At 38.9% G+C, this 14,311-nt stretch overlaps 1 protein-coding gene across 3 annotated transcripts in view; it reads right to left on the bottom strand.

The window, feature by feature from the left end:
- Positions 1–14,311, bottom strand: part of POLD3 (DNA polymerase delta 3, accessory subunit) — a 77,659-nt gene that overhangs the window by 36,911 nt on the left and 26,437 nt on the right. For 2 of the 3 annotated variants that reach the window (XM_089915306.1, XM_022593807.3), the window contains 4 exons: positions 12,829–12,932; positions 6,872–6,984; positions 5,673–5,751; positions 615–1,370 (listed from right to left, as the gene is read on the bottom strand). In XM_089915306.1, coding sequence (XP_089771432.1) covers positions 1,168–1,370; positions 5,673–5,751; positions 6,872–6,984; positions 12,829–12,932 — 499 coding nt within the window. In that variant the 3' untranslated portion in view covers positions 615–1,167. Of the gene's footprint in view, positions 1–614; positions 1,371–5,672; positions 5,752–6,871; positions 6,985–12,828; positions 12,933–14,311 lie in introns of those variants that run through there. The other variant, XR_002647418.3, reaches the window with a different exon arrangement.

Genomic DNA, 14,311 nt, shown 5'->3' with positions numbered 1-14,311 from the left:
CTGGAATAAATGATTTTCCATAAGTAACAAATGAAAATGTTTAGATCTACCAATGACTCAGTCTCTCTATCTCTTCTTGGGGAGCCTGTACTTCTAAGCATGTGAGGAAGTTAAAAATACAGAGGAGCAGCATCAATAGACAATGTGCTTTACGTCTTCCTCATTACCTTCCTGGAAAATTGCTGTTTCTAACATTCAGTTTCCTTGAAAAGGAGAAATTTTACTTAACTGTTGTACATTGCATGTAAGAAGGGACTTCTCTTTTTAGCCTTCATTTCACTGTATGGGTTTCCCTCTCTAGGTACTGAGAGTGCGAAAGGGAGAGACAGGAGGAGACAAAAATCACAAAGTGTAGTATAAAGCACAGCCTGTGTCAGCAACATGACAAGTCCTCTAATGTCATCAATGTTGACTCTAAGTAATTTCTGGTGGGGTTGAATACATCATTACATTTCTATTTGTGCTCTGCCTGAGGCTTTTCCCTAACCACTAATTGCGAATAAAGGGCTCGAGAGTAAGAGCTTTTGTGAAAGGGCTAGAACACAAGTAATGTGCTGGTCTGTGGCCAGGTGTCAGTGTACTTCATAATGGAGGAAAAGAGGATTACCGGGAGATTTTTGTTTCAGCCTTTAGTCCAACCAAGATTTAAAAGACTTACAGAAAATGCTTCACACAAAAGTGTGGTAGTGGGGAAGGGAGGATGGGGAAGTGGTAAACACATCCAGTAAAATTCAGGCATAAAAGAATACCCACACAAGTCCACAAAATACAAAAGAACAAGGAGGATCACTTCCTGAGCCATAAATGGATGGATAAGGGCACAGGGTAGGTAGGGCACAGTGGATTAGCCACTATCGGCTTCAGTGATAATTCTGAAACCTGTTCCAATTTATTTTTGGAATGAATTCTTCTCCTGAACAGGTCAAAATTGTGCTTAAAAAATGTTGGAAGATAACAGCTTTTGAAATATTCTTTTGCCTCTTGCTTCCAGGTGATTTCCTTTTTGTTGAAAACCAGAAGCTGTATAAACCTCACAGGATGGAAAAACAGTCTTTTGATAAAGATGAGGTGAGGTACTGGATGAACTTACACAGTAAGTGAGAGTCTGTATGTCTTGGTCTTGTCCCTTGACCACTCCACATCTCTGGACCTAACAGAGATGGCAGTTCACTTCCTCTGGAAGAAGCCAGTAATGGACACTTGTCTATTGGCTTTGCCCAGAGCAGCAGTTCCTTTCTTTGGGCCCTTTCGTTCCTCTTTGGGTTCCTTTTTCAGAGTCATGGTGGGGGGCCTATGTACAGAGGAAGTCTTCATCTTAAGCTCTTCTTCACTATCTGTGCAGGATTCACTCTCGTAGACCTTTTCAGTTACTGGAACAATAAAGAAAAAAATGGGATATGAGTGGGTTGAGTCATTTAGAACACAGCTCTCGAGAGAGAATGAGATGTCTGGTTCACTCCAATCCCCTCAGACCCACTGACCAAGGGAGGTGTGCTCACTGACCATCGCAGCTCAATCCCGCTGGGAGATCAGAACCCGCCTCAGGGAGGAAGCGGTATTTTGAGCTCACACAGCCTCTAGCTGGGGCTCAAAATCAACATTCACCCTTACTCCGTCACTGCTATGCCCCATGCCTTTAAGTGGGCCCTTATCATGTGGTTGCCCAAATCCTGCATTTGGGCCTTGGTCTATGCTTAGCTAACTTGTTGAGCTCTTCATCAGAACTGTCTGCATCTCAAACACCTACTTCTACCTCCATGCTTTGACTGACTTCTTCAGTCTCACCTCCCTGACCCACAGTGCCTGCCATTTCCATCACTGGTTTTTCTGGTCTTAAGCTCTGCTCTACCAGCCAGTCCCCATCCTACCTAGCCAGACTCATTGCCATGGACCCTCCTGGCTAGTCCTATCCTGATGTCACCCACTATGAACTGGAGATTAGCTACTCAACTATTCAGTCCTTGGTTCTCAGTGACCCAGGATTTAGTAATGGTCTATATCATGAAGAATGACTATCTCAAGCAAACTTGGTCAGATGACAAACTTGATAGTTTTAAGGAAGGACAACGATAAAATGAGAAAAAGTTCCCAGTGTTTTTACTCCCTGTCAGCCAAGGGTGTATTGCGTCTTTTCTCCTACCAATAAAATTCACTGATCCCTCCCCACTGGAAACTTTAAAAAAAAATTATACCAGTGAGGAGTCACTATAAGGAACCCCCAAAGGGCACAGGCACAGACAATCGCTTCCAAAAATGATGTCCCAGAACTGATGAGGGTCTCTTCAATACTACTGCAGTGCACACACCAACTGCAAGAAACAGTACAATGCCACCCTCCTGTGACTTTAGAGAGATGCAGCAGCTGTACAGTCAACGTCATCTAAATCCTTTCTCAGCAAATGATGGAAAAAGGAAAACACCTTTTCTTAGCTGAATAGAGTAACCTAATATGCATAATATTCAAATGAGTAAAGTGAAAGGTATTTTTTCCCATTAACATACAATGATAGTTTTAAGCTCTCGATTATTGATCATTTCTTTCTAATAAAACATATCCGCCGAACTGTTCCAGAGGCATAGGCTTTGGAATCAAATACACCTGTGTTCTAATACCTAGTCTGTCACTTACATAGTCTCTAATTTTAATGTGTATCAGAATTACCTGAAGGCTCATTTAAACACGTATGGCTGGGCTTTATTTCCAGAGTTTTAGATTCAATAGGTCTGGGGTGGATCCAAGAATTTGCTTTTCTAACATGTTCCCAGGTGATGCTGATATGCTGCTGGTCTGGGGACCACACCTTGAGAATCACCATTCTTTGCTCCCCTGTAAAAGGTGATATGCTGCCCTACGAAATGTACAAATACACCCAGTAATCTTTGGCAAGCACTCTTCAGTGCTATATTTTCCTCTTGCAATGGGCCACGCTGGAGGTCAACTGGCTATAACCAGTGGAGTACTTCTTCACCTTATTCATCTATTCTTATTAAGGTTGCATAATCAACAGTCCCCTCCCTAAGAGTTCCTAGGATTTGTCATTACTTTCAACAGCCTAGAAGTCACTTTGGCTGACCCCTGTCAACTAAGAGGCTAAAAAAACACTAGTAAGCTTTAAATATACACTAAGCGTTCTTGAAGATCTTAAGGCTCCACAGACCAGAGGCATTAGAATCTCCCATGAGCTTATTAGAAACACAGAATCTCAAGTCCTAACCCAGGCCTACTGAATCAGAATTTGAATTTTGTCAAGATCTTCAAGTAATGCATCTACTCAACAAAGTTTAAGAAATGTTGCTCTAAGATACTTCAGGAATTTCCATGGTATACCTGTTAGTTCAACAATTATGATCCCAGAACATCATCTCCATCCTGATGCAACTTCAAAAGCATTATATAACTGGATTTTAGAACAAAATTATGAGCTGTTATTTACTCAATATCTCAAATTAGGGAATTCTAAAGAGCCACCTACAGATATAGAAAAGACAAGACTTGCTCCTCCATAAGCTATATTATGTATTCAAATGGTGGCACGTCTGTAATATTAAACTTCAGCATCAATTAGCTCATTATTTCATGACTAACCACTGGTTGTCTCATTGCCGATTCTGTGCAATGCACTGCTTGAGGGAGTTAAAAACCAGTCAGGGCAGCACCAACAGAATTTCTTAAGCAGAACACTTTGTATATACCTTAAGGGCTAAAAGGAGCATTTCTATATTCAAAGCTGTGGCTACTTCAAACTACAGAACAAAGGAGATTTCAACTTAAAAATACAGAACCTTTATTTTAGCTGAACAACACGCCACTTTTCTGGGCTGCCATAAAAACAGGCCCAGTTTGCATGGGTATAAGAATTCTTTTCCACTCAACTGTTTTGCTCTTAGAAATCCACCCTGTCCAGAAGTCCACCCCAAATTTATCTCAGGGGCCCAACTCCCCAGTCCCTGTAGTAAACTCACAGAAAGGGAAAGATCAGCTTTTTAAGCCCACAGACCAACTCCCATCCAGCACAGGACAGGAGAAGCCCCCTGTGCTGGTACATTTGGAACAGTCTGAGCAGAGAGAGGAAAGCAGAACTCCTTTATTGGTTACAGGAGCCAAGATTCATTAGGTTGACCTTGGACTAAAAACCTTAAAAAAAAATGTGCTATGCGAGCACAGTTTTCATTGTTGCATCCAAGGCTCTTAATAGTCCTGTCTGGAGACAGGAGTACAAAAAAGTTCACATCCCATACCTGGCCAAAATTTGAGTACTATGTTTTGAACAAAGCAATAGGTAATTAACCCCAAATTCCCAATGAACTCCCATAAAGATATTTTTGACACTTTTCTTTTGGGGTAGCAGGAGGGAAAAACTGGCACTGATGCTTTTGTCCTCTTAAGTTTAAAAGAAAAAAGAATAAAAAATTCAACAGTAAATATGTAAATTACCATTAACAGTCAAACCAAGAGGCTTGAAATTCATTACTAGAAGACTAAAAGCAAAAAACAAACAAAACAAAAAAAGACCAAAATCCAGAATTCATAGGCACAAGAAAGTATTCACTGAAAAGACAGAAATTTCCTGTGTAAGGAATTTTATTCCCAATCACATGCTACAATTAAAATGGCAGAGGCCTTTTCAGATGAGTGGGAGGTGGGGAATGGGAGAGGGCTCGAGACTGATGAAAGGTCTTCACTAGTTTTAACAACCACATTGCCTAGGGAAAGTTGATTCTTCAGAGTCTATCAATCCTTTTAAGACAAAAATTTGAACCAGAAAAGGAAAATCAAGAAAGGGAAAAAATACTTCTCTAGGAGAGCCAGCGTGTGGCAGGTGCCACAGGAAAGGAGAAATGACAATTCTCGGCTATCTCACTAACAAGCGGTTGAAGAGCCTAAACCCACAACTTTTTACAAACACAAAAGACAGTACCAGGATCTGAACATCTCATCGGGCCTCAAGTGCTAAATCTTAAAAGCCCCACAGAAGTCGGCCAATCGTGGTAGAACAAGCTAAAACATGGCTGAAGAATCAAGCAATGACTTGAGGCCTGAATTCTAATTTCCCTCTAGGCCTCCATAAAAAGCACATGCTTTTACCTAACATGGCTTACAAGCAGGAAACATAAAGGAAGTGATTTGGAAGAGTCAGACCCCTCTAAAGAACAAATGGGACAAAACACAAAGAAGACTCTTGACACTCTCTTCAGAGTCTAGTCTTCTATAGGAGCTTCTTTTCCACTGTTCAAATGTATAAAACAAACATTCAAAAAAAACCCAAATGTTTCTCAATGTCTATGATTTAAAATTGGTATTGTGGTTTCCATCTTGAAAGTGTTTTTTAAATATATTACTTCACATGAATCTTCACAACAATCCCACATGTAGGCAAAATGGTATTTTCCCTCCACTCCACAGATCAAGAAACTCCCCACCAGAGATGATGTGACCTTTATGCAAGATCTCAAGCATATTACCCAAACAGAAACCCAGGTATTCTGACTTTAGTTGTAGTGTTCCCTATATTCCACTACTCAAAGTGTGGGCCACAGGAAAGCAGCCCAGCACCACCTGGGAATGAATCATGTGCATATTAAAGTCTGAGGCACCCTGCTCTGTAAGGGATTAAGGTGCTCTCCATGGTAATAACTCTATCTCTGGATTTGGAGTCAAAAAATTTTCTTACCTATGCAGCCCTCCTCGTCCACAAAGGCTTTAGATTTTAGCACACGTTTTCGTTTTCTTTTGTTTTCTCCACTTGAGCCCTAAAAGATCATAGGAAGATCAGAGGATACAACATTAAATTGACCAATCAAGCTACAGAGGAAAATAACAAAAGTTTTTTACTCTATAACAATCACCCTCCAATATTCTATGACGATAAAAAGTTAAACAAGTTATCTACAAATTTCCCTTTAGGGGATCAGCCCAACCACAGACAAGTTACGCTCATTGATACTTCATTGTGAGAAGAAAAGTAGCATGTTGCGCAAAGAACTGTGTTCATTCAGTCAACAAACTTTTGTTGGGTAGTGCAGGCGTCAAGGTTAAAAAGACCAATAGGACAAGGGCCTTAGTGGAGGACAGAGACAAAGAAAACAGACCATTGCAATCCACTGTGGTAAGGGCTTTAATGGAAGGCCACAACAGATACTATGGAAGCACTCAGGGAAGGCCTCTAAACCAGACCAGAGGTCTCCACGGCATCCACCCTTGCTGTGGATACCTGCTAGTTCAATCTTGACACTGCAACATTACAACTGTCTAATTTAGTATCAAAAGGTATTACTTATACCAACTTCCTTTTCTTTCCACTGGTCTTCCACCCCATTTTCTCTTCAGCTAATGAGGAAATCAGTGCAAAATTTAAATGAGTCTTAACACAATGAATTAAGGAAAACTAATATTCATAAAGGAAAAAACCACCCATCTTCTCAGTCCTTCATTATCTACACTAACAGAAGCAGACAAGAGCCAGATGAAGATCATTGAAAACTGTATTTCCCCATTTGCAGCCCTTTTCTGGAAGAGCAACAAATCTGCATAAATTGTTTGTTCTACTCTGTCTTTCACACACTCTGCTGCAAGACTTCACTTTGCACAATGCCAACAGGAGTTGGGTGGCACAGCTGCCCTAAAGCTGAAGGGAATGAAAAACAAAAGAGCTCCCAGGATTGACTTTGGCCACATTCCTGAGACGACACCTTATGGCCGAACTCCCTCTTCAGGTGAGAAGAGAGGGAATGCCTATTCTGCACTACCTATAGGAGAGCAGGACGAGACAGGAGCCGGTTACTGACATCTGTGAAGTGTACAGCAGCGAACTAACGTAGCAGAGTAGTTTTATCCTTGGGCGATAAAGGGCACATCCCAGTAAAGTTGTACCTTGACAGAAGGAGGCTCTGGCTCAGTCTTCGGCACTGGTTCAGGAGATGAAGAAGCAGGAGGAGGTGGGGATGGTGACTCAGCTTCATGAGCCCCAGGAGAGTCTGGTATGACTGAAATAAGGAAACAAGCTTAGATAAGAGAACTACAGCAGTGTCTGGTACAATGCCTTCTCCACTGGCTCTCTAAACTTCCATGTCCAACAAAGGGTATTTTGCAAGCAGTAATTCAAGACAACCAAGGACTCTGCAATTATATAACTATAAATATCTTTAAAATACATATTTTATTAATTTTCATACAAAGAGAATCAAAGAATCAAGAATTATTAGAGCTGGAATATAACTTAGAGATCATCTTAGCTAAGCTTCTACTTTTATAGATAAGTCAAAGTATGAAGTTGTTTTATAAATATCCACTGATCAAAAAATATATATATCCACTGATCATCTACCATGTGTCATGTATTTCACTTACATTATTTTACTTTATCCTCACAACAAACCTAAGAGACTAATACTATTATTCATACATTAGAGTTGAGTAAACAGAGGTTCAGAGAGGTTAGTTAACTTGTCAGGGGCACAGAGCTTGGAACTGAGGCAGGAAGTTTTAGACCCCAGTCAGTCTGATTCCATAGCCTTACTATTCCAACTATCCCACGCTACCTTACCACTCAGGGCCAGACATTTTCTCTTAAGATCAAGTAAGTGGAGATAATCCTCAGATTATACCAAATGTGAGTACCTTTCATCTGAAGAGCTACAAATCCATTACAAATATATTTAAAATACACTGACGCATCCACATTTCTTATGCTTATGTCACTAAAATTATATTGAGGCAGAATGCTTGACTAAGGCAGACAGACATGGATTCTAGCATATGAATGTGGGCAAGTTGTAAAATAAATCTCTTTGAACTTCAGTTGTATAAAACAGAAATAATAGTTAACAGTGATTTTGTGACTGTGGTCTGAGGATTATTTGCCATCACTTGAGATGTATGTTAGACTGAAATTTTCCAGCTGATATTAAGAGCATAAACTGGGGGGTGGGGAAATCATCTTTGACACAATGATCACAATTACAGCTCTAACAACTAGGACTTGTTTGTTAATATGTGTTTGGGAACTACTTTTCACTTGCCTCACTGATGAGGCTTATGTTGCTACACTGAGATTAGCAGGAAAGAACATTTTAAGGAGAGAAATATTGCTATGGAAGTGGTACCACCTGAAATGACAGTACCACCAGAGGGAGCCCATCATTTCTGAATAGTTCCAGAAATAGTATAAGGCCCATAAGAGAGGAAGTGAAAATCCTCAGCTGACCTATTGCTTAATTATCACAAAGAAATTGCTGGTCAAGGGACTGGGAAAGCTGCTTAGCCTCACCTGCTCCCTGAATCTCCTGGCTGTATTCAAATTCTTAGCACAAGTCTTGGATCTGAAATTCTCCCAACCGATTAGGTCAGTGTTAAAAATTATGACAGGGCTTCCCTGGTGGCGCAGTGGTTGAGAGTCCGCCTGCCGATGCAGGGGACACGGGTTCATGCCCCGGCCCGGGAAGATCCCACATGCCGCGCAGCGGCTGGGCCCGTGAGCCATGGCCTCTGAGCCTGCGCGTCCGGAGCCTGTGCTCCGCAACGGGAGAGGCCACAACAGTGAGAAGCCCGCGTACCGTAAAAAAAAAAAAAAAAAAAAAAAAAAAAAAAAAAAAAAAAAAAAAAATTATGACAGTGGAGGGTTCAAGGCCAAATGACCTAAAGAGGTGAAGCAGAACAACAGCCAGAAAGAAACAATAAATTATACACTTCAAGTATGAAATGGGCCCCAAAACTTTATAAGCTCTAGGAAATAAAAACATAAAAGGAAAGTGGTCCAGCTATTAACCAGCTCTGGGAGGCTAGAACATGATGGGAGCTCAAGGAAGCAAAAGTCCAGTCAAACCACAGAACCAAGCACACGTTTTTCTGAAGGTATAGCTATTAAGAAAGCTGTGTCACAATGTGTTACAGTGGTGGGAGTGAAGTTTATGTGGTGAGGATGCCAAAAAAAAGGAATTTTGAGTACTCTCAGTAATAAGTTTAAGAGTTCTTACTCTAGTTCCAGTTCTGTAACAAGTTGACTTAACCAAGGAAAACACAATCCCAGTGGCACCCTCTAAGACCCCTCTCACTGCACTGTATGGACTGTTTATCTACACTTCACCTTCAGACTCTAAGCTCCACACAGGCAGAGGCACCATGATTTCCCTAGCACTGAATATACAGTAATAATTTCTTTTAAATAAAGGAAAAGAATCATTTTCTGAACTAAATTTGGGATGATGGGCTTCTAGGTCAAGGAAGATTCAGCATATACCTCCTTCTCCCTTCCACACACCCCCAAAGAGAAACATTATAACGATAATAAAGGAAAGAAATGTTGTAACCCTCTCATAATGGGGAAGAGAACACCAGAGGAGCCAAGAGCTCTTAATGAATAAGAAATTTCAACAAATCCCTGGAAGATGGAAGGCAGATGGGAAAAAGTTGACAAGGGAAGCATCAGTCAATTAGGTGAGTCTGATAGGAGAGGTTACTATATATTATAAAACTTGTATTTTATCTGATTTTTGAAATTGTGTACATGTATTACTTTGTTTAAAAAAATTTTTTTAAACAAAATATTTTAAGAAAGGAAGGACAGGGAAAGCAACTAGAATTTTCTGGGCTTTACAAACATTAATCATTCATTTTCATAATAACCCTACAAAATCACTGTTACTATTTCTGTTTTATATTGATACAACTGAGGCTCAAAGAGACTTTTTAAAAACTTGCCCACATTCATATGCTAGAATCCATGTCTGTCTACCTTAGTCTTTATTACCAAGCCAAGCATTCTCCCTCAATATATTTTTAGTGACATAACCATAAGGAATGAAACATCACTCACCCCAGGAAAGCAACCTTTGTTGGGGCAGCATAAGAGCTGTGGTAAAACTAATTGCAGGGATCCAGTAATGTAACCACTGTTTATCAGAGAGTTTTCTGGAAGAGACAGGTAACTAGGATTCCTGAAAATCATTCATAGCTTCCTTTAACCTTTAAAAAAGGGGCAGTGGGTCATTTGCTTAACATTCTCTATAAGCAATTTGCAAGGACTGAAAATGGTAGCAAGGACTGAAACATACCATTTAAAACTTTTTCCCAGCAATATAGATAGTACTCTTAATGTTGTTTCTCTCTGGGTCTGGCCTTTTCTTGCTTTACAAAGGGAGTATGTACAATAGAACTGCTAAAGGTGCTTATGACTCTGCCAGGGAGAAAGAGAAAGGAACAGTCCCTTGGGTAGAGTTAAGGATATGAAGTTGACGGGAATTTTCTGAGACAAGGTACTTTCAAGCGTGTTTATTACCATTAAACGCTTACTGAATTTCAATAGGAAAAGTGGGGTGAATAATAAGAAAACTGACTCTATGTTAAGCACTGTCCCGGCACTTTTGACGCAGCATCTTATTTAATGTTCATAAAAGGCCGGCACAGTTTGTGATAACATCCCTATATGAGAGACGAGAAAACAGGAATTGATTAAGTTAAGTAATCTGCCTAAAGTCACATGGTCAGTGGTAAAGGTTAAGATTTAAACCCAGGTCTGTCTAACTGCAAAGTCTCTGCCATTTCCTCCACTCCTGCTGCTCATGTACTAACTTCCAGCTGAAGACAGCATATTGAACTAATAGTGTAACAGAAATAAAACAATAATAGGTTAGAGACTGTATGAATGTTTAAAATGAAATCCCACTGGCTTTGAGACAAAGAAGAAATTTAGGAATAAAATGGCAAAGGTTTATAAATTTAGTCAGATGCCAAAAATTATCTTTGCCAGAAAAAAAAATCTGAAAGCCTCTGCTTTATATCATCTGCTATTATAGGTTGTCCACCTCTTTCACATTTCTTCTCCCTTCCAAACTACATAACCCCACTCATATTTCTAATCACTTAAGGGTATTATTTTTGTGAGCTAAGGATCAGAACTACAGAGAATATTTCAGAAATATGCAAAGAGTGTTCAATCAACCACAGTAATTCCTTGACTTAGAGCTGACTCCTTCACTAATACTAGAGTATCTAGTTTACTTTTTTAATGTACATTAGGATGATGGCTTCAAAGACTTTTTTTAGAATCTTCTTCAAGTTCTTTTCCTGGTTGGAATTTAGGGAAAACTGTTCCAATTAGCACACATTCCTAAGTTACTTGCTAAGTTATTTTCCTGTGTGTCTGCATAGATTTGCCTCTATTTCCTTCAACTCTTAACCAGTCAGAATGTTCCTTGATGGTTGTTTCATCACACACTTGGGAATCTTCCTTTCTGTAGTCTTGGTTAAAGCATTTTGATAAATGACATGGAATGAGTATATAGCAACTGCTCCACTGGGATGCTCACAATACCCTATCCCTATCCATTCCACAGTCAATGGAAACCCTAAATCCATGGAAGAGTCAAAGATGTACCTCTGCCATAGACATATTCAACTTTCTTGTACAATTTCTTATGTATTGCATTTCTTTTGCATTACTGTCACCTGTATATATAATTTGTTTTTTCACTCACTTGAGCTAATATCCCCCCACTTTTGGGGAGCCTCTGTTACCATTTTCAGTGCTTCTTAAAGTAGTTTCTGGTAAAAGTAGAGTCTAACAAGTTTAGCTTTGTCCTTCAACAGCATAGCAGGTTCCTTTTTTTGCATTCATTATTCTTTAATCTCTTTTTAGTGTCAGTTTTTTGCTTTTGTCTACCTTTATATGATGCTGAATCCCTTTGGATGATAGTTCCCCTGGCCATTACCAAAAATGTTTTATACTCATTAGGCCATGAATTCATGGAGAATCAATCACAGCAGCTCAAGCTTTTCACCACTGGTTCTCAAACCAGGCTTTTCAGGATCGAAGTCATCTGGCATACCAGTCCAACCCAGGTATTGTTCTCTTTGGTCTCCTCCTTTTTCTGTACACATTCATTTACACATTTTGGGAAGGATACTTGAAACTGGCTCTTAAAATAACTGATATTCTTTTAAAAGGCACATTAATTTTTCAGGCAAAACTCTCACCCTTATTCTGTTCGCTTATTGTACAACAGTGTCTACAACTTAAAACTGGAAGGGTTCACAGTGTCATTCCCTCTCAACAATGACCATACAGATTCTTCATCTTAGCATGGTTTTACTTATGTGGTACAAAACACCACCAACACCCCGATGCCTACAATATCACCCATTTTATAAGATTCACATGAAGGTACCCAAAGGAAGAGCTCCATTTTATTTTTTAAAAAAGAAAACGTCCTTGTTAATAAATGTAATAATCCTTATTCTCTTTCCCTTTGTGTTTGCTACTTTGACAAATTACCATAAGATTATGGTTCTTGTCAAAAGGTTAAAGTAGGTTTTAAACAGAAATAGGTACACTGTGTCTCTCAGTGCTAGGATTACTATTGTCACTGTAACCCATAATAAGTAACTTTTTAGCTCCTTGAGCCTAAAATCATCATAATAAGAACTGACTCTTCTGTGGACTGAATGTTTGTGTTCCCTCAAAATTTATATATTGAAGCCCTAATCCCCAGTATGATAGAAGTAGGAGGCGGACCTTTGGGAGGTAATTAAGTCTCGAGGATAGGGCCCTCATGAATGAGATTAGAGACACAAGAAAGATGATTTCTCTCTTTGCCACAGAGGATACAGCAAGAAGGTGTCTGTCTACAAATGACGAAGAGAGCTCTCACCAGGAACTGAATCAGCAGGCACCTTGATTTTGGACTTCTTAGCCTTCAGAACTGAGAGGAATAAATTCCTGTTGTTTAAACCTCTCAGTCTATGGTATTTTTTGTTATAGCATCCCAAATTGACTGAGACAATCCCACTAGCCAAAAATTTAAATTTAAATTTAAAAAATTAGCAATGCCCACCTTCATCTTCACTGCTATCAGACTCAGGAAGTTTGATTCTTCTCCTCTTTTTCTTCATGTTTTCAGTTTCTTTTGTCTCATCATCAGATACCTCCACTTGCTTCCTGTTGCCGTTCGGGAATAATTTAAGCATGTTACACAAAATAAAAATATAAGTATTCATGTGCTACTGTCAGCCTTGCTTCATAACTCATGATCTTAACTTCAGAGGGTAGAAAGTAAGAGTCGTAATAGACCCATAAGGATACTCTGCTAACTGACCACAGCTAGGTCACTTCATGGGGTAAACAGAATAAAAACTTTCTCTAGCTCTCTAAAGACCACTGTAAGCTACTTACCAGGTTATTGAAAAATTTTCCAAATTCCTTCTTACTTCCCCTACTGGCCTTTCAATCATTCAACAAGCATTAAATAAGCAGCTACTACCTACATAAAGGCTTTTTGCTAAACGCTCAGATGCAAAGATCAAGAAAATACCGTTGTTCTCAAGAAGCTCTGGCAGGAAAAATGGGTATAAATACCACTAACTATAAAATACAATGTGATAAATTTTACTGGACAAATAACCTAGATCCATCTTGACATTATTTAGCTCCTCTGTCTGGATACTCCACCACACTATTCATTCAATCAACAATAATTTATCAAGGGCCTAGTGTGTGTTATAGACACAAATAAGTACAAGACATAGTTTTTACCTTCAATCTTATTTCTTATGTAACTAAATATCAACTTATTTTTCTACCTTAAGCTAGAAAAATAACAAATTAAACACAAAATAAGTAGAAGGAAATAATAAAGAGCAGAAATCAATGAAATAGAAAATGTTAAAAGGTAAAAGTTATTTTTCAAGAAAAGATTAATAAAATTAGTAAGACTTTTACAAGACTGATAATGAGAAAAGTATACATTACCAATGTTAGGAATGAATGAAGAAATCTATAGTGATACCTACAGATTCCATAGATACTCAAAGAATAAGGCTATATATATTATAAAAATTTTTATGCCAATAAACTCAACAACTCAGATGAAATTCCTTTAAAAACACATTCAAAATTGACCCCAAAAGAATAAGAATATTTGAATAGCTCTATTTAAAGAAATCAAATTCATAATAAAAATTTTCCCACAAAGTAAACTCCAAGCCTGGGTCCACTGGTGAATTTTATCAAACTTTTAAGAAAGCAACAATACATACCTTACACAAACTCTTTTGGAAAACAGAGGAGGAGGAAACTCCTCTCAACTGATTGTATGAAATGGGCATAACTTTGATACTGAAATCTGACAAAGACATTACCAGCCAAGAAATTAACTGATTATAGCCCCCATAAATATAGATGCAAAGAATTCTTAACAAAACATTAACAAATCAAATCTAGCAATATATAAAAAGGATAATACATCATGACCAAGTGGGGTTTATCTCAAGAATGCAAGGCTGGTTTAACATTTGAAAACCAGTCAGTGTAATCCACCA

This window comes from Delphinapterus leucas, chromosome 7 (genome assembly GCF_059928025.1).
Source record: "Delphinapterus leucas isolate spDelLeu-1000000601 "Yukka" chromosome 7, BTC_Dleu_Yukka2, whole genome shotgun sequence".
Lineage (NCBI taxonomy): Eukaryota > Metazoa > Chordata > Mammalia > Artiodactyla > Monodontidae > Delphinapterus > Delphinapterus leucas.
The sequence above is the reverse complement of the archived record's forward strand: the minus strand, read 5'-3'. Positions and strand labels throughout refer to the sequence as shown.